This window comes from Oncorhynchus mykiss, chromosome 15 (assembly GCF_013265735.2).
Source record: "Oncorhynchus mykiss isolate Arlee chromosome 15, USDA_OmykA_1.1, whole genome shotgun sequence".
Taxonomy (NCBI): Eukaryota; Metazoa; Chordata; class Actinopteri; order Salmoniformes; family Salmonidae; genus Oncorhynchus; species Oncorhynchus mykiss.
In genome coordinates this window covers 27,373,521-27,391,858 of record NC_048579.1, presented here as the reverse complement: position 1 = coordinate 27,391,858, position 18,338 = coordinate 27,373,521, and the positions used below count along the sequence as shown (strand labels likewise).

The following is an 18,338-nucleotide window of genomic DNA, read 5'->3' as shown; positions in this document are numbered from 1 at the left end:
CATATTTCACAGCCATCAGGGCACCATTCTGCAGAACCACTTTAATAATTTAATCCAAAACGCTATATGTCCATTTTCACAAACGTTGTAAATTATAAGCTTTTGCTTTTAAAAGAACTTTGAGAAAGATTGGTGTGTTTTTTTTCCTTCACCATCTAATCGTGGCATGGGGTTGTTCAATGACTGACATGGATTTGTTTGAAATCTATCACTTGATGGTTTCATTTTAAAAGAGACAAATAATGTTTTGATGCAAAACGGCGTATATCCGCCTCACTCTCAGAGAAGTATGTAGTAATGCTAGTCAAATGTAACAAATAACCACGTTTGAACTCTACAAATGGTACATTTGTGACATCAATATTTGTAAAAGTGTTTCAAAAATGAATCAATACAGTAATATGAGACCTGTCACATGTAGGTCAAATATTTACATTCGACCATTAAGTCATGTAGCAGGTGAGACAACAACATATCACAGTCAAATATACAGGATACAAACATTGTATAGCGTTTTGCAACAAACCCTATATTAATACACATTTAGAATCTACAAATAAAAAATCAGAGAATAGTAATATTTTACACATGAAGGTACCCATACGCAATCATTTCTGATGACATTTTTTTGGGGGGTGGATATAGCTTTTTGGAATGAAAATCTTCACTATCTGACTGATAATAGGACTAGGCCTGTGGTTCCAAATAGCTCTTAAGGCTCTTAAGGCTCTGGTTAAAAGTAATGCACTATATAGGGAATAGGGCACCATATGGGATGCAGCCTCGGAGGCTTTTAAACTCTCCTACCAAGACCACTTCGATACGAAGGTGTAAAGGGGATTGTTTGCCAGATGACAAGGGCTCCTCTCTCATCTATTTGTTATGAATAAGAAGTGGCTATTGAAGGAGTCAGGACAGGAGGTGTATGTAAGAATAGGTTACAGGGTTGGGTAGGTTACGTTCTCAAATGTAATCCATTACAGTTACCTGTCCAAAATTGTAATCAGAAACGTAATTGTTTTTTTAACTCAGTAACGTAATCTGATTACATTCAGTTACTTTTAGATTACTTCCCCCTTAAAATACATTAGAAGAATACATTTTTGTATGTTAAAGTTTACATAGCTGGCCAGATATGGATGTTCAATTTCACTTAATGGGTTGGTTATGTAGGCTTCTTCTAACCCATAGCTTTCTACTACATACAATAATACGATTAAATTCTATCGTTAACCAAAGTCTATCAGGATTCCAGTCATTCCAATAAATGTTATACCCCTTAATATTCAAGGACTTGTAGGACTTGTAAATATAGAAGCATAGATTAGCCAAATTGTTTTACCTGAGCATAACCCCCAAACTAAGGACTTATTAGCCAGCCCAACTCGGTTGTTTATGATTTTGCTGTAATGGAGAACTGTTTGTGCTCATTGATTTCGAGTTGAAAAATAAATGCTGCTCTCATTGAATGGCATGCTTTGTGCACTACTGAAAAGTGCTTTTACATGTGAAAAATGAAGGCCACATGCAGGATTTGCTATAGGCCTATTGTTGAACTTTTTGTTGGTGACACTTTGATATCTTGATAATATGCAGCTGTTTAAAGGGGAAATCCCTGTTTTGGTAAAAAAAAAAAAAAAACTGAGGGATGGGCCTGGAGAAATGTAACCACTCTCAGATTAATAGACAGTGCTATCGATGCAAGGACTGACCGTCCATGATATCAACAGTATTGTTTTAACCTGATGTTATGAGGCTATACAGTGTTTGTATATGTTTACAATGTTTACAAACATTGGAGAAAAACAAGCTTATATTTTGGATTCTCATGGAGTGTGACAGTTGAACTAAGCTCATGAGGCTACAGAATGCCCCTTTAAGTCTATCAAAAGTGTGCGAGTTTGAGCATGTGTCCATTAGGCCTATAGATAAAAAAATAAAAAATAAATGATCAGCATGAATTAGATTGAGCAATGAAAGCCCCACTTTTATTCCATAGGCTGCGATCCCCACTGTGCAGCTGTTGATAGGAAGCTTAAACTTCTTGAATTGAACCATTATTAATGTTAAAATACAAATTTAGATTTGTTAACAGCCACCCACAACAACCACAATCCGTAAGGCGCAAATAACTAAATGAGAGAGCAGCAGTGTGATTCACATCAATGCGCTATGTAGATATCAATAATAAGTGATATCTGTATCGCCGTAGACTACACCACTGCTGTCATCGTCACCTCCAAGCCTTTATTCAAGTTGGATCATCTTTGGCCGACAGCAGTCGCACCATTGGAAGACATACCTTTTTTCAATGCTGATTTGAATGTCATTGAGAAAACAGAGATGGTTCAAAGATTTTGGTTCTGCAAACCTCCTTTCTGAATTTAAAAGTAATCCTCGAAGTAATCATCTAGTATCTATAATCTGATTACAACATTTTTGCTGGTAATGTAACGGATTACAGTTACAGGTTTTTGTAATCCCTGACATGTAACAGATTACATGTAATCCGTTGATCCCCAACCCTGATTGGTTATTTCACTGCATTCTCTGAGTGAGGCTAATAACTTATGTGACACAGTTCCTCCTTGTGGAATGATTATTATTATACAATATTAACCACACAGAAAAGCCAAATCAGTTATTAGAATTGGCATACATTGTCATCTTAAAATGATGTAGTGTTTCCTTTGTAGTTTTGTTGGCTTTACCACAGTCTCAAATGGCATGTCAACAATTTTAGGGAAATACCGTATTAGGAAATGTAGTGATTGATTTTCTAATCTCATGGAGCATTGATGTCGTAACATAATCGAGATAGAACCACGTTTCTTTGTATTTTCTCCCATGCTTGTTGCACAGAACTCTCCTCTCTTCGGGTAGCTATTTGGGATCTCTTTTCTTATTGGGTCGCTCTTTGGGTTACATACACCCCCCCCCACACACACATTTTTGATTCCGTCTCTAGTCAGATAGTTAGCTGAGGCATCGAGCAAAGCCTTTTTCCTGGGACAACAGCTGTTGCCATGGGACAGATAGACAGCCTGACCAACAGACAGATGGCCACAGGTGTTGGGCCACCCAGCTGTTCCCAGGATTCACAAGGTTGCCAGGCAGGCCTCTCTCTGCTAGTGGGGGCCCGGGCATCAGACACAACAGCACACACATTGCTAGATTGTTAGCCGTTTGGACAATTGGCTTCAGTCTAATGTCCCAGCAGGTGTGTGTGTGTTAGGAAACCCTGTTGGCCCTTTCTTCAGGATATATTTTGAGTGTTCTTTCTATCACCAAGAATTAGAGATGAGAGAGTGAAAAAGTAATCAACACACAATTAATACAATGAGACTTGATTTCATTCATTCAATGTCTTATTAACGGAATCACCGGAGTAAATTGCACCTGGGCTAGGAAATGAACCAGGGGTTCCACTCCTGGTCCTGGAACCCTAACCCAAATCCTGGAAGGCATCAGTATGTGCAGGCTTTTGTTCCAGCCCTTCATTAAAACACCTGATACAGTCCAATCATATGAATGTACACTACTTACCGAACCGTGATGTCTGTGTATTTGATATGTGCAGTAACTAACCCTTGTGTCTTCCATCGCCTCTCCGTAGCGTCCTGGAATGCCATCTGGAGCGAGGATGCCCCACCAGGGTGCTCCAATGGGCCCCCCCGGACCCCCGTTCGGTGGGAGCCCCGCGGTGCGGCCCGGCCTACCCGCCCCGGTCATGGAGCCCAGCCGCAAAAGACCTGCCCCCTCCCAGCAGGTTCAGCAACAGCAGAACGTCCAGAACCGGGCCAGAAAGTGAGTTACACGGCCAGGATCCGTCCAAGATCCAACCCCCGTCCCCTGTCAACCGCTGCATGGCTCTGTGTCTGTGGTTTGTCCCCTAGCCATGTTTTTTTCCATGCCTCTCATCATGTTTCTGTGTGTAATATCTGCAATTCACCACCTGCATCTATCAGACTGAGTGTTTGTCACTCCTGTCGTGCTGTGAGTATCTCTGTGTGGGCTCCCCCTTCTGCTTGCTTTGGTACTGCAACCACTACTGTGTCTGACACTGCTCACCCCTTCATCTACATTGAGCGGTTGAGTTTAGCCAAATGTATGACCGCTGTCTTCAGTCTGTTTTGTGGTCTGTTAGCTGCCATGGTAGATTTTTGTCTACCATCTACACTCCTGAGAATGAGAGCTGACCTGGGCTCTGGGATGTAAATGCATTGTCTCCCCCTTAACAAATCAGTCTATCCCAATAATAATCATAACAAGTCAGTCTATCCCATGAACAGCCACAGAGTGTGTTGTGCTTCACATCTAGACCAACAGTTATGACTCGTGAGTAATTTGTGCGGGATGTGATTTAGCCAGGTATGGTTACTAGAGAGTAGATCAATATGCACTCTTCTCTCTGCAGTGCAATTGATCCACTCACAATTAAGCAGCCTTGTCAAACAAGGACCAGGGAAATGTTGTCCTGTGTCGCCCCCCCCCCCCCCCCCCCCCCCCCCTCCATGGCTCCCTCCCTGTGGCGGGCCTTGCCTGATCGATGGCCCAGGGTGACCCAGTGGGTGACACTCTCTCTGGGAAAGCGTATGCTTGTCCTCTGGCAGTCGACGGCCTCCTCCCCAGTCAACTGCCCAGCAGAGCACAGCCACCTGCGTTTGCAGTGTCATTGAGACCATATGGCTATTGCCTAGACCCACGTGAGCTTGCCGTGTGGAGCCAGAACTTTCCTACCCACACAAACCTGCCAGTTCTTCGAAAAATAGGTCATATTCAAATGTAAATGTACATAGATGCTAGAAATAGTTTTGTGTAATTGCAGTGGAGTCAAATATCATTTTTAATGTGATTCTTCTTTGCAGTATATCCATTAGACAATAGGCTGGGTGTTTTGGCTGAGCGTTATAGGGGAAAAAAAGTTGTAAAAAAGTTTCAGGTGCAGCTACAGCACCAGAGATATTCAACTCTACAGAGAAAGCCCACTGCCTACATAGAAGCATTCAGATATGCCCAGTTTGCCCACAAGCTACTTTCATCAATACTACCTGGATCCAGAACCATAGACGGGACGTTTTCTCTGCTTATCTTGTCACTTTTCCTCTGTGTGCTACTCTGTGTCTTTGTCCCATTGTGTTTATTAGCAGTGTGTCTGCCTGTTATTAGTGTGTCATTTAAACACTGAAACACTGAAGTGAGTGAAGCATGTTTCCCCATGGTCCAATGAGAACCTTCTTTGCTGGACAAGGGTCCAATGAGACGCCCAGATCCACTGATTAACCAGGATCCACTATGTCCTCCTCTCTCACTTTGTGTGTGCATGCACACAGATGCACCCCCCACACTGCTGCCTGTACATACTACCGAAAACACTTGCACCTATACTAACGCACCCATTCACATACATGCACACACGACCACCGAGTGTGTCCTTCAGAACAGACATCCTGCTTGCTGCAACCAGTGTGTTGCCACACCAACCAACCTCTCTAATCGGACCACCTTCAAATCCCATCAACCCTTAGGAAGCCAGTGGGATTCCCCGGAGCCAATGAGATGCCAGCGAGGCAGATGGACATGAGAGATGCCCAATCAGATCCAACGCTCGGATCAAAGTAGGAGTATATTCTGCTGCATGTCCGTTTTTTCACACGTTTTTTCTCGCCCCCCTGCCCTCTCCCCTGACCCCCGACCCTAGCACTTCCTAGTGTAGGCACAGTCACCCCACCCCCACATGTAACCCCAAACAAACCCCTGTGTTTGTCTCCCCATGAGGAAAGCTTAACCAGGTGTGCATAAAGGTATATCAGAATGTGCTGATGCATGCTGTAGATTGAAGCATGGCATGATGGGAACAAATTATACTGTCTCTTTTAGGAATGTCAGCTGAACACCAAAGGATTTCCTAACCTCTCCTATCAACTACACCTTTTTCTGTTTTGCCAAGATGTGATCTCTAGTCTGATTCCCAGTTTAAGACCCTTAGATCCCTTTGAAATGTAACCCAGACCCTGATATTGCTCTAATGTGTTTGACTATTTGGCCTGTTAACAAACCATCATTATTTTGCCCTACCCCGTTAAAATATTTCTGAGTGAGAATCAGATCCCTGCTGGTATACCAAGTCTAATACAGTTTGACAGCACTCCCATTTCCTCACACTGTATCTATCCCAAACCGTTAGATTATACATATCTGTCTCTGTCCTATGGTGTACTAAACGCTTCCAAAATGGCTTCCCTTGGACTCGAACCAGATATGCAGAGGAGCTTGAGAGAGTACAAATCCATGACACTGTATACTATTTCAAACTTGTTCTCTCAAATCAGTGTTTGAGCCCAAAATGAACAATGCACGACTGTTTCGGGGATAAACGATTTGTAAAAAATAAATACAAAAAATAAAAAATCTAAATAACAAAAGCATGTAAGCCAAAGTTCACTGAGGAGGCACAGACTGCAGCTGCAGACTCTACCAAGACAGCCAAGTAGAGTCTGAAGGCATCTAAACCAAACCAGCACACCGCATTGGCCTTAGCGGGTACCCATGATAAGTAACCCGTCAGGTGTCGTAACAATGTTGTCCAAGACAGGAAATGGAAATATCGCTCCATACATTTTCAGTACTTTTTCATACCCAAAGAATTTGACAAGTCTGTGAGCTGCTGAAAGGTAATAGGCAACTGTTTTGTTTTTTTCTCACCGGAAAGAAGAAAGCCGGGTTCGGAAGCATTGTAATTGGTGGTCACATAGCAAATTGGGCTCCGGAGTGGGCCACAGTTGGCATAGGAGCCAAAACTCACTAACGAACATACACACCATCTATCAATGAAGAGAAGTCTAGACTCATTGAAGTCATGAGAGGTTAGTGCATGAGGTTTTTGATGTGCCACTTTGAATGCCACTGGTGCCTGCTCTCCAGGTGTGCATACCGTACGCCTGCCTTCGCTGGATCCCCCCCGAAAACACATACACACACATCCGCATTGCGTACACACACACACATGCACACACATGCGCACTGCACACACACACACACAGCTGGGACACTGGGGTGCTGGATGTGGCCCAGGATTTTAGCAGATGGCCTGGGCTCTACACTATCAGTCACCATAGTAACATGCTCTCGTTTTCCTTCTTCTCTCCGTCTTTCTCTCCCTCTCTGTAGCGCCAAGAGAAGGAAAATGGCAGACAAGATTCTTCCACAGAGGGTGAGATTGCATATATTTTGCTCCCCCCCCCCCCCCCCCCGTTACCCGAGTGTTTGTGTGTGCGATTATCGATTCTCTGTTGAATAGAAAAAAAGCGCGTGTGTGTTTTGATCTCAGGGCTCGGAGGGGCAGATGAATATGTGTTGTTAGAAATGGAGCGAAAGGAGATGCCCGGGTGATCAGAGGCTCGGCGGTGGGCGCCGCTTTTCAATTGTTGATCATATTTTCCCGAATGGAACAATCAATAGACTGGTAGGAAACAGAGCGATTTATGACACAACGGACGAGGCATTAGAGCGGGCACATCTCTCCACAGGTGAGGGCGCGTCCAGTGTGTGGTCCCAGCCAGGGCAAAGGAAACCCACGGCGAGCCCTGCCTGAGCCACAGCCTCCGCTCTCCCCTCCCTGCCTGAGCCACAGCCTCCGCTCTCCCCTCCCTGCCTGAGCCACAGCCTCCGCTCTCCCCTCCCTGCCTGAGCCACAGCCTCCGCTCTCCCCTCCCTGCCTGAGCCACAGCCTCCGCTCTCCCCTCCCTGCCTGAGCCACAGCCTCCGCTCTCCCCTCCCTGCCTGAGCCACAGCCTCCGTTCTCCCCTCCCTGCCTGAGCCACAGCCTCCGCTCTCCCCTCCCTGCCTGAGCCACAGCCTCCGCTCTCCCCTCCCTGCCTGAGCCACAGCCTCCGCTCTCCCCTCCCTGCCTGAGCCACAGCCTCCGCTCTCCCCTCCCTGCCTGAGCCACAGCCTCCGCTCTCCCCTCCCTGCCTGAGCCACAGCCTCCGCTCTCCCCTCCCTGCCTGAGCCACAGCCTCCGCTCTCCCCTCCCTGCCTGAGCCACAGCCTCCGCTCTCCCCTCCCTGCCTGAGCCACAGCCTCCGCTCTCCCCTCCCTGCCTGAGCCACAGCCTCCGCTCTCCCCTCCCTGCCTGAGCCACAGCCTCCGTTCTCCCCTCCCTGCCTGAGCCACAGCCTCCGTTCTCCCCTCCCTGCCTGAGCCACAGCCTCCGCTCTCCCTGCCTGAGCCACAGCCTCCGCTCTCCCCTCCCTGCACCCCCTGCCCTGTCTCAGCCCGGCCCAGCCTGGGGTTGCATTGGTTGGCCATTGATTTTGTGAAGGCTGCTGCTGGTGACCGTGGACTGGAGCCCCGTAGTGCTCATATAGGCGTCTCTGTAGTCTTATCGTAACACAAGCCAGACACAGGGAATGGCGATAGCTGCATGACTCAGGCACCACAACAGTGACTCAGGGACAGGGAATGTCCGCCACTGCGCTCTGTCTGCGCTACACCTCAACCTGGCGACAGACAGACACATGCAGATAGAGAAGGAATGAGATGGTCGAGGGAACAATGAAGGGAGAGACAAGTAGAGAGATGGAGAGAAAGAGCAAGGGAGAGGTAAATGCAGTGGGAGAGTCTGGGAGTCTGTGCCCAGTTTGGTAAGCAGCCTTGGCAGTGTGCCGACTCCCTCAGGGAGGATAGGGGCGGGTTGGGTAGGGGCGGTGGGTTGGCTCGGCTGCACCCTCTGCATTTCAAATGCGGACTTAGCAGCACAAAATGCTGGATTGGTGCACCAATTAGTGAGTGGTGCTGGGCAGTCACAGGTCCTGTGGGCACTACTGCCGGCTCTGTCACCTTAATTTGGTGTCACTCCTTCTGTTAGAGAAGGACAAAAATATTTTTGGTGAAAATGTTGGCTTGTGAGAATACAGTCACAGCTGCAGTGCAGACAACAGACATGCTTTGATGGCAGGATGTCTTAACGTGCCTTAATGAAACCAAAGCTCAAACATATAACTCAATGCCACAACTTATTGTCATATTGAGCATTTTATCGGTGGAATTTTACTGGATAATAGCTTTAAAAAATCCTGAAGCAATGAAGATGTATAGCATTGGACATGCCTGTCAGAGACACTAACTGAAATAACTGGTTCTTGTTAACCCCCCCCCGATTAGATCCGTGAGCTGGTCCCGGAGTCCCAGGCTTACATGGACCTGTTGGCCTTTGAACGTAAACTGGACCAGACCATTATGCGTAAACGGGTGGACATCCAGGAAGCCCTGAAGAGACCCATGAAGGTAACAAATAATAGGCCTAAAGTATCTCACTACTATACTATAGTACACTGAGTGTACAAAACATTAAGGATGCCTGCTCTTTCCATGACATAGACTGACCAGGTGAATCCAGGTGAAAGCTATGATCCCTTCCATTGATGTCACTTGTTAAATCTACTTCAGTCGGTGTAGATAAAGGGGAGGAGACAGGTTAAAGAATTGAGACATGGATCAAGTATTTGTGCCATTCAGAGGGGGAACGGGCGAGACAAAAGATTGAAGTGCCTTTGAACGGGGTATGGTAGTAAATGCCAGCTGCACCGGTTTGTGTCAGGAACTGCAACGCTGCTGGGTGTTTCATGCTCAACAGTTTCCCGTGTGTATCAAGAATGGTCCACCACCCAAAGGACATCCAACTTGACACAACTGTGGGAAGCATTGGAGTCAACTTGGGCCAGCATCCCTATGGAACGCTTTCGACACCTTGTAGAATCAATTCCCCGACGAATTTAGGCTGTTCTGAGGGGAAAGGGGGGTTGGGAGTGCAACTCAATATTAGGAAGATATTCTTAATGTTTAGTACACTCAGTGAATACTATACTTTACTATCAGTGTTGGAGAGGACATGAACTACATGTAGTTAGTTCAACAAGTAATTAAATTACATTTTCCAGTAGCTTGATGGTAGTTGAACTAAATACAAATCTTGGTAGTGTTTTCAGTAGTTAATTACTTCCTACCATGTAGAGGTGGAGCTAACTACTGGAACTACACACTACATTTTGTTCAAAAATAAAATATGGGTGGAATAGGCAATCATTTATTTTATTTTTTGCATCAGACCTGCCTAATTCTCACTTCTGGGTTTAATAGGCTAAATTTCACATTCTGTTAACATATAACCCCAAAGTGATCTGTTCTTGCGATTTGTAGTCTATGACATTTCAGATTTACATATGATTGTTTTTCATTAAGAAGTTTGGATGTAGTAAACTACTTTTTAAAGTAACTTTAGTTAAGTAAACTATATTTTTCTTAAAGGTAGCTTGAGCGTAGCTTAACTTCTTCCAGTGTGAAGTAATTGGTAGCTTAGTGAACTATTTTCAGAGTAGCTTCCCCAACACGGTATAATATATTATACTGTACTTTACATACATACTATGTACTATACTATATACTATACTGTATAGTTTACGATACTTTACTCTTCAGTTTATGTAAGTCATTACGATACTAGTACATACAGTGCAATTGGAAAGTATACAAACCCCTTGACTTTTTCCACATTTTATTACGTTACAGCCTTATTATAAAATTGATTAAATCATTTTTTCCCCTCATCAATCTACACATAGTACCATAATGACAAAGCAAAAACATGTTTTTAGAATTTTTAGCAAATCTATATTTTTTTAACTGAAAAATAAAATGTACTTAAGTATTCAGACCCTTTACTCAGTACTTGGTTGAAGCACCTTTGGCAGCAATTACAGCCTCGTCTTTGGTATGACGGTACATGCTTGGCACACCTGTATTTGGGGAGTTTCTCCCATTCTTCCCTGCAGATCCTCTCAAGCTCTGTAAGGTTGGATGGGGAGCGTCGCTTCACCGCTATTTTCAGGTCTCTCTAGAGATGTTAGATCGGGTTCAAGTCCGGGCTCTGGCTGGGCCACTCAAGGACATTCACTCGTCCCGAAGCCACTCCTGCGTTATCTTGGCTGTGTGCTTAGGGCCATTGTCCTGTTGGAAGAATAACCTTTACCCCAGTCTGAGGTCCTGAACACTCAAGAATCTCTCTGTACTTTGCTCTGTTCATCTTCCCTGATTCCTAACTAGTCTCCCAGTCCCTACCGCTAAAAAACATCCCCACAGCATAATGCTGCCACCATCATGCTTCACCATAGGGATGATGCCAGGTTTCTTCCAGATGTGACGCTTGGTATTCAGGCCAAAGAGTTCAATCTTGGTTTCATCAGACCAGATAATCTTCTTTCTTTTGGTCTGAGTGTCTTTAGGTGCCTTTTGGCAAACTCCAAGCGGGCTGTCATATGCCTTTTTACTGAGGAGTGGCTTCCGTCTGGCCACTCTACCATAAAGGCCAGTTGGTGGACTGCTGCAGAGATGGTTGTCCTTCTGGAAGGTTCTCTCATCTCTACAGAGGAACTCTGGAGCTCTGTCAGAGTGACAATCGGGTTCTTGGTCACCTCCCCGACCAAGGCCCTTCTCCCCCGATTGTTCAGTTTGGCCGGGCGGCCAGCTCTAGGAAGAGTCTTGGTGGTTCTAAACCTCTTCCATTTAAGAATGATGGAGGCCACTTTGTTCTTGGGGAACTTCAATGCTGTAGAAATGTTTTGGTGCCCTTCCCCAGATCTGTGCCTCGACATAATCCTGTGTCTTAGCTCTACGGACAATTCCTTCGGCCTCATGGCTTGGTTTTTGCTCTGATATGCCCTGTCAAATGTGGGACCTTATATAGACAGGTGTGTGCCTTTCCAAATCATGTCCAATCAATTGAATTGACCACAGGTGGACTACAATCAAGTTGTAGAAACATTAAGGATGATCAATGGAAACAGGATGCACCTGAGCTAAATTTTGAGTCTCATAACAAAGGGTTTGAATACTTATGTAAATATGATATTTCTTTATTATTAGTTTTTAAACATTTGTATAATTATTATTTTTTAAAACTGTTTTCGCTTTGTAATTAATGGGGTATTGTGTGTAGATCGATGAGGAAAAAAACTAATTTAATACATTTTAGAATAAGGTAACAAAATGTGGAAAAGGGGAAGGAGTCTGAATACATTCCGAATGCGCTGTACTAGTACCAAAGTTCCAAGACTGATGTGTAGAGAATTCACCGCTGGTTCCAACAGTGTCTTTGGGTTTATGTTGACAGCAAAAGCGTAAACTGAGGCTGTACATCTCCAACACCTTCAACCCTGCCAAGCCTGACGCTGACGACTCGGACGGCAGTATTGCATCATGGGAGCTGCGGGTGGAGGGGAAGCTGCTGGATGATGTGAGTATACTACTCAATGTAGTACAATGCAATGCCACTGTGTTAATTCATCATTGCTGGTTTGTTTGATTCAGAGATACATCCTTTGATTTGGTTTAGTTCCTATTTTCTCTTATTGTATAGTCTCCTCTATGGATGTTGGTGGTTATGAACGGTTATTTTTCAACTGTATCTCTACCACTAGTTCAATTTCATTTTCTCCTCAGGACATTTTTTCTGTGGGTTGGTATTTGAATGTGGTAGCATGGTTGGTTAAAATGACTTTTGACCACAGTGAAATACCTTAATAAAAACAGACCATGCCTTAATCCGTCAACCAAGTATGAAAATTGCTAGCTCTTTGATCCAGGAGCTGCTTTGTGGTGTGTTTGCCCCACAGTAATGTACGGCAGGCTTGTATAGTTCTAACATATGTCCACAACTCCACCGTCGGGCCACTTCAGTCAGCAGCAAGAGTTGTTTGGTTAGTTAGACCTTCGGAGGAAGGATCAATGTCTCGCAAAATGTTTACACAGAATATGCCTGGGGCAGGAAAAGCAAGATGACCATAGATTGCTTTTGCAGAGTTAGCCCGACTTCAAATGGTGGCTCGACTCAAATGCTCTCATCGGTTTCAAAGCGGGGTTGTCATTTCACAGCCATTTTGAGGTTTTAGAGCCCACAACTATTTGGAATCAACTTTTTAAGGAGGAAGACCATGAGAATATCCTGTTTTCACATTGTATGTGGTCTCCTTCTGCGTCTTTGGCCGCCCCCTAGGGCTTACAGTAGATACAATGATATCACTGCTTTGGTGTCCAAGAAATGTTGCTATAGTCAATGACAACAGCATATATCAAGTTCTCTAAGGCAGGTGTTGTTGTTGGACAGGTCTTCGTAGTGGTTTAGTTGGAATCACTCCCGGAAACTGATGTTCAGTAGCCAGGAAAAAGACAGGATCAGACTATATCAAACTGGTTTACAAAGGGGGGAAACCCTATCCACAATATAGATGTGTGTGTGTGTGTGTGTGTGTGTGTGTGTGTGTGTGTGTGTGTGTGTGTGTGTGTGTGTGTGTGTGTGTGTGTGAGAGAGAGAGTTTTTGCTTGTTACACTCTTCAAATCTTCATGTCAGCCCAAATGTTCTGTCCGTGTTAAACTAACTCACCACCTCTTTGTTTCATAGCCTGGGAAGCTGAAGAGGAAATTCTCCTCATTCTTCAAGAGCCTGGTGATCGAGCTAGACAAAGACCTGTATGGTCCTGACAACCACCTGGTAGAGGTGAGTTCATGTTCCCTGATAACCACTGACCGACCGTACACAACCCTCTGTCCTCTCTTGTCTCGCTCTCGTCTCCTCTACCCTGTCTGTGTCCCGTCCATAGAAATAGAATGAGAATGGAATGTCTTTTTTTTTTGTAGTCACTTTGTGCTTTACTGCTTTGGGGACCCCCCCCCCAGTCCACCCATTATGGCATAATTAACCTGAATGGAGATGTCTGTTCTATTCATTCTAATTCTATGGTCCCGCCATTCAGCCTCATCCAGATCTATTCAGCAGGTTTTCGGCAAACGTGGGGTTAACCATAGTCTTTAACCACAAAATGCTTTTGGCATTGTATCTTTTAGTTACAATGCAGCTCACAATATTCCTGCACTCCCGCTGTACAAGATTAGGCCATTGGCTACATGTGTGGTTTAGTGATACCAGATGGTTTGTATTTAGTTATGAGTAACAGAAAATAAATATACTATTCTCATGTATTTAGCCTATTTTGGTATTGTTGGCTACTGGAAGACCTGACATCACTGTTGTTCAGTTAGCTGGCTGATGCCATCATCTGATAACAGATATTTTTCAGTAGAAACACAGCCAGTCATATAGAGCTCATTACTCTCATATAGCGAGTTTATGACATCTAATTTGAGCATTAAATGGGTTTAGGATCTCGAGGAATCCACTTTATCAGAGAATGAAGATTCAATGATGTCTGGGGTTCCAACCATACAGTTCTGTCACCTTTGAATGGTAAAAACATGGTTTGGAGAGAAATCCTGTTTTTTGACACGGGAATAAAGTTCACACAGCACGGCAGGATGTGTTATGAATCGACAAAATGCTTAATTGAGTGTTCGAGGTAAGAGTAGTTCTCAAGGTTTCCCACCTTAGAGAATACCTTTGAATATTTTAGCAAGGATAAAAGGCATAGATAAATCTTTGCTTGAATGAATCTGTCCATTTTAAGAAAATGTTTCACGATCCTGAAGTACCACAACACAATTCTGAAAACATACTTGTGTAAACCCTACGTTGAGTTAGTGGGTAAAGAAGTAGAAAAGCATTCCCAGTTCCCTCCCGGTGTTGCATGCTAAGTGGCTACAATGCACTGAAACGCAGGGATCTTGAAGTGTTTTTCTTTTCAGCTGCTGACCAGTAAAGCGAAGGTAAGAGGCAGACTCAACTAACATTTCCACATAGATAAAATACCGGGGAGGGTTTGAGACCCGGATAACAGAGGACAACATGGAATCGGAACGACTGTAATGCCAAATACAGGTTTTATTTGGGTAGGGTACAGTCTCAACTCGATAAGCCATGCTCTTGTTAGGTTCCCATAATAATCTGACCCATCATTTCCTTTTGAATGGCAGCATTTGAGTTAGCGACTCTGCAAAAACAAAATGATCAACCCTCTGCTGTCTTGGTAGTTCACTCAGTTCCTTACCACGCCATGCATGATCTATTCTTTTACAGCGATTCAGCCTTCCAAAAGACAACACACTCAAAGGGTCGAGAGCAAGGCTGCTCGTTGAAAGTGTACACATTTTGGTTTTGTATTCTTTTATCGTCTTTGTGTGCACGTTTGTATGTACACATTCAGAATGTTCTGGAAGTCCGTGGCCGGTGCCTGTAGGTAGTGTTCAAGGTGGAGTTTCTGTCTCTGTGTTTCCTGCTAGTGGCACCGCACTCCCACCACCCAGGAGACGGACGGCTTCCAGGTGAAGAGGCCAGGGGACGTGAGCGTGCGTTGCACACTGCTGCTAATGCTAGACTACCAGGTGAGGGCGCCATAGAGACACTACCAACTGGGCACAGACATCAGTTCCATGTCTAGTTTTGATTTACATTTGGTTGAGTTGTGAGGTAACTTGAATTCAACCAAAAAATGTCACCTCACCCTGTCATTGGATTTAGGTTAAAAGTTGGGTGGGGGACTTTTTGCAAATTCAATACGTTTTCCACGTTGATTCAACGTCATCACATTGAATTTTGGGGTTGAAATGATGTGGAAACAATGTTGATTCAACCAGTTTTTGCCCAGTGAGTATTCACATTGCTGTCCACTCACATGCTTTCCTAGAAAGTTGTACATGAGACTAAAAGCTATTCAGAAGTGTGTAAAATGTGTCCGCAAAGCAGCTGTCATCTGGCAGTTGTAATAGTTTCTGTCTGGGGTTCCTAGTTTCTGTCTGGGGTTCCTAGTTTCTGTCTGGGGTTCCTAGTTTCTGTTTGGGGTTCCTAGTTTCTGTCTGGGGTTCCTAGTTTCTGTTTGGGGTTCCTAGTTTCTGTTTGGGGTTCCTAGTTTCTGTCTGGGCTAGTAATGGGGCGGCAGGGTGGCCTAGTGGTTAGAGCGTTGGACTAGTAACCGGAAGGTTGCGAGTTCAAAACCCCCGAGCTGACAAGGTACAAATCTGTCGTTCTGCCCCCGAACAGGCAGTTAACCCACTGTTCCTAGGCCGTCATTGAAAATAAGAATGTGTTTTTAACTGACTTGCCTGGTTAAATAAAGGTAAAATAAAAATAAATAAAAATGATGGTGTTCTCTGACCTCTCCCCAGCCCCCCCAGTTCAAGCTGGACCCTCGTCTTGCTCGCCTGCTGGGTATCCACACCCAGACCCGCTCCTGTATCATCCAGGCCCTGTGGCAGTACGTCAAGACCAACAAGCTGCAGGACTCCCACGACAAGGAGTACATCAACTGTGACAAGTACTTTCAGCAGGTAGACAACACTCTTCTAGTTCTCCTCTGTTACTGTGTTAGCTGTTGCATGTTGTTGCCTACGTCCCAAATGGCACCATATTCCCTATATAGTACACTACCCCATAGGTGCCTTATTGGCCCTGGTCAAAAGTAGTGCACTAAATAGGTACTATAGTGCCATTTTGCGGGACACACATTTCCCCATCTCTGGTGCTAGGCCTTTATTCTGAGATGTTACTGTCTTCCTCTCAGATCTTTGACTGCCCGCGGCTCAAGTTCTCGGAGATCCCCCAGCGTCTCACCAACCTCCTCCTGCCCCCTGACCCCATCGTCATCAACCACGTCATCAGGTGAGCAGATCATACTTAACACCTGCCTGACAAATTCCTGGTTTTAAGGGTGAATGCCTGGTCATGAAAGGCGACACGAAAAAGTCTAAATTCTTTCAACAACAAAAGGTTGAAAGAGATCCAGTATAAAAATCCAACAGATGAATACATTTGAAATGCTATTAAATAAGAATGTGGGCACCGTGTTTCACAGGTAATGCCGTCCCAAAGGGCAGACAATACAATAACAATTAAAAGGCTAGCCTGGAGGCAAGAATACTGGTAAGATACAGAAAGACCACCAGCATTTTTGCCTCCCAACCTTTTCATTGGTCTTACCTGGTTAAATAGAAATAAAGTAAACATGTGTATCACATTTGAAGTACTGCCAACAACCTCAGTCTTCTCACCATCATCCCCCCGTCCTTCTTACAGCGTGGACCCTAATGACCAGAAGAAGACAGCGTGCTATGACATCGACGTGGAGGTGGAGGACCCCCTGAAGAGCCAGATGAGCAGCTTCCTGCTCTCCACAGCCAACCAGCAGGAGATCGCCTCACTGGACAACAAGGTGGGACAACCACACAAGAAGGATAGCCAATCACAATTACCCAAGATGACCTTTAAGGTAGATTTACATTGCGGAGATGCGGGACGACTAAGTACCGCGAGTTATGTGTGAATTAGGGCTCAGGGCAGTTTGACTCTTGTTGGATACCTTTTTATCTGATTCTCCCGGAGAATCTTGACGGCTGACATGCTATCACCGGGGTTGAGGTCAATTCTGTTTCAACACTGAAATTCCAATTCTCTTTAATACTTCTCAATGGGCCAAATTTGGAACTTGAATTTTGTTCATTTTCTGAATGAACTGAAATTGAATTGACCCCAACCCTTGCTAACACTTTTACGCACTCCGCGGGTAACCATTTATCCCACCGGTATAAATGGCAGTGTAGGGAAAAGCTGAGGTGTCGGGAGTGGCATCTCCGCAATGTAAATCTATCTTTACACTGCGTGTGGCACCAAGGTGTTGTGGCTTCGTGTTCCTGTGTGAAAAGCCTTGACACTCTTCACACTGCCACCACCGTTTCTTACACAATCTGAATACAAATTCGGGGGGGGAACGCAGTGACTCAAAAGAAATCTGGGTGTATTGACATTGGAAAGTCATAGTCATATACTTAGAGTAGATTTGTGTAAGCTGTCTTCTGACACCGGTGATCATTACGAACCCTTTAGATCCACGAAACCATTGAGTCCATCAACCAGTTAAAGATCCAGAGGGACTTTATGCTCAGCTTCTCCAGAGACCCTAAGGGCTACATCCAGGACTGGCTCAAGTCCCAGAGCAGAGACCTGAAGGTGAGGGCCACACACACACACACACACCACACACACATACACACACGTACGGTGTGACTAACCATGCTCTCTGATTGGCTGCAGCTGATGACGGACGTGGTGGGGAACCCGGAGGAGGAGAGGAGGGCGGAGTTTTACCACGAGCCCTGGTCCCAGGAGGCCGTCAGTCGTTACTTCTACAGTAAGGTGAGGAGACGCGCCGTGTTCGACGCCTTTTTTAAAAGCCTTTTAACCACTCCCACAACACAGCGTCCAAGTAGGAACACAAACTGGGGATTGAGATCAGCGTGGAGTGGTCATCTTTTAGCTTTGAAGCTGTGCCTGCTCTGTTACACTAGTCTTACCACGACTGTATAACACAAGCAATCCAACTTTATTTAAATAACCCTT

General features: G+C 44.9%; 1 protein-coding gene across 5 annotated transcripts in view; it reads left to right on the top strand.

Annotated features, from left to right (window-relative positions):
* The window catches only part of LOC110489911 (SWI/SNF-related matrix-associated actin-dependent regulator of chromatin subfamily D member 3), a 50,963-nt gene that overhangs the window by 29,575 nt on the left and 3,050 nt on the right, over window positions 1-18,338 (top strand). For 2 of the 5 annotated variants that reach the window (XM_036944202.1, XM_036944200.1), the window contains exons 2-13: window positions 3,617-3,807; window positions 5,529-5,618; window positions 7,171-7,213; window positions 9,166-9,288; window positions 12,170-12,292; window positions 13,458-13,553; window positions 15,230-15,331; window positions 16,112-16,273; window positions 16,507-16,604; window positions 17,019-17,211; window positions 17,826-17,948; window positions 18,033-18,134. In XM_036944202.1, the coding sequence (XP_036800097.1) occupies window positions 3,617-3,807; window positions 5,529-5,618; window positions 7,171-7,213; window positions 9,166-9,288; window positions 12,170-12,292; window positions 13,458-13,553; window positions 15,230-15,331; window positions 16,112-16,273; window positions 16,507-16,604; window positions 17,019-17,211; window positions 17,826-17,948; window positions 18,033-18,134 (1,446 nt within the window). The remainder of the gene's footprint in view (window positions 1-3,616; window positions 3,808-5,528; window positions 5,619-7,170; window positions 7,214-9,165; window positions 9,289-12,169; window positions 12,293-13,457; window positions 13,554-15,229; window positions 15,332-16,111; window positions 16,274-16,506; window positions 16,605-17,018; window positions 17,212-17,825; window positions 17,949-18,032; window positions 18,135-18,338) is intronic. The other 3 variants (XM_021562899.2, XM_036944203.1, XM_021562902.2) reach the window with 3 other exon arrangements.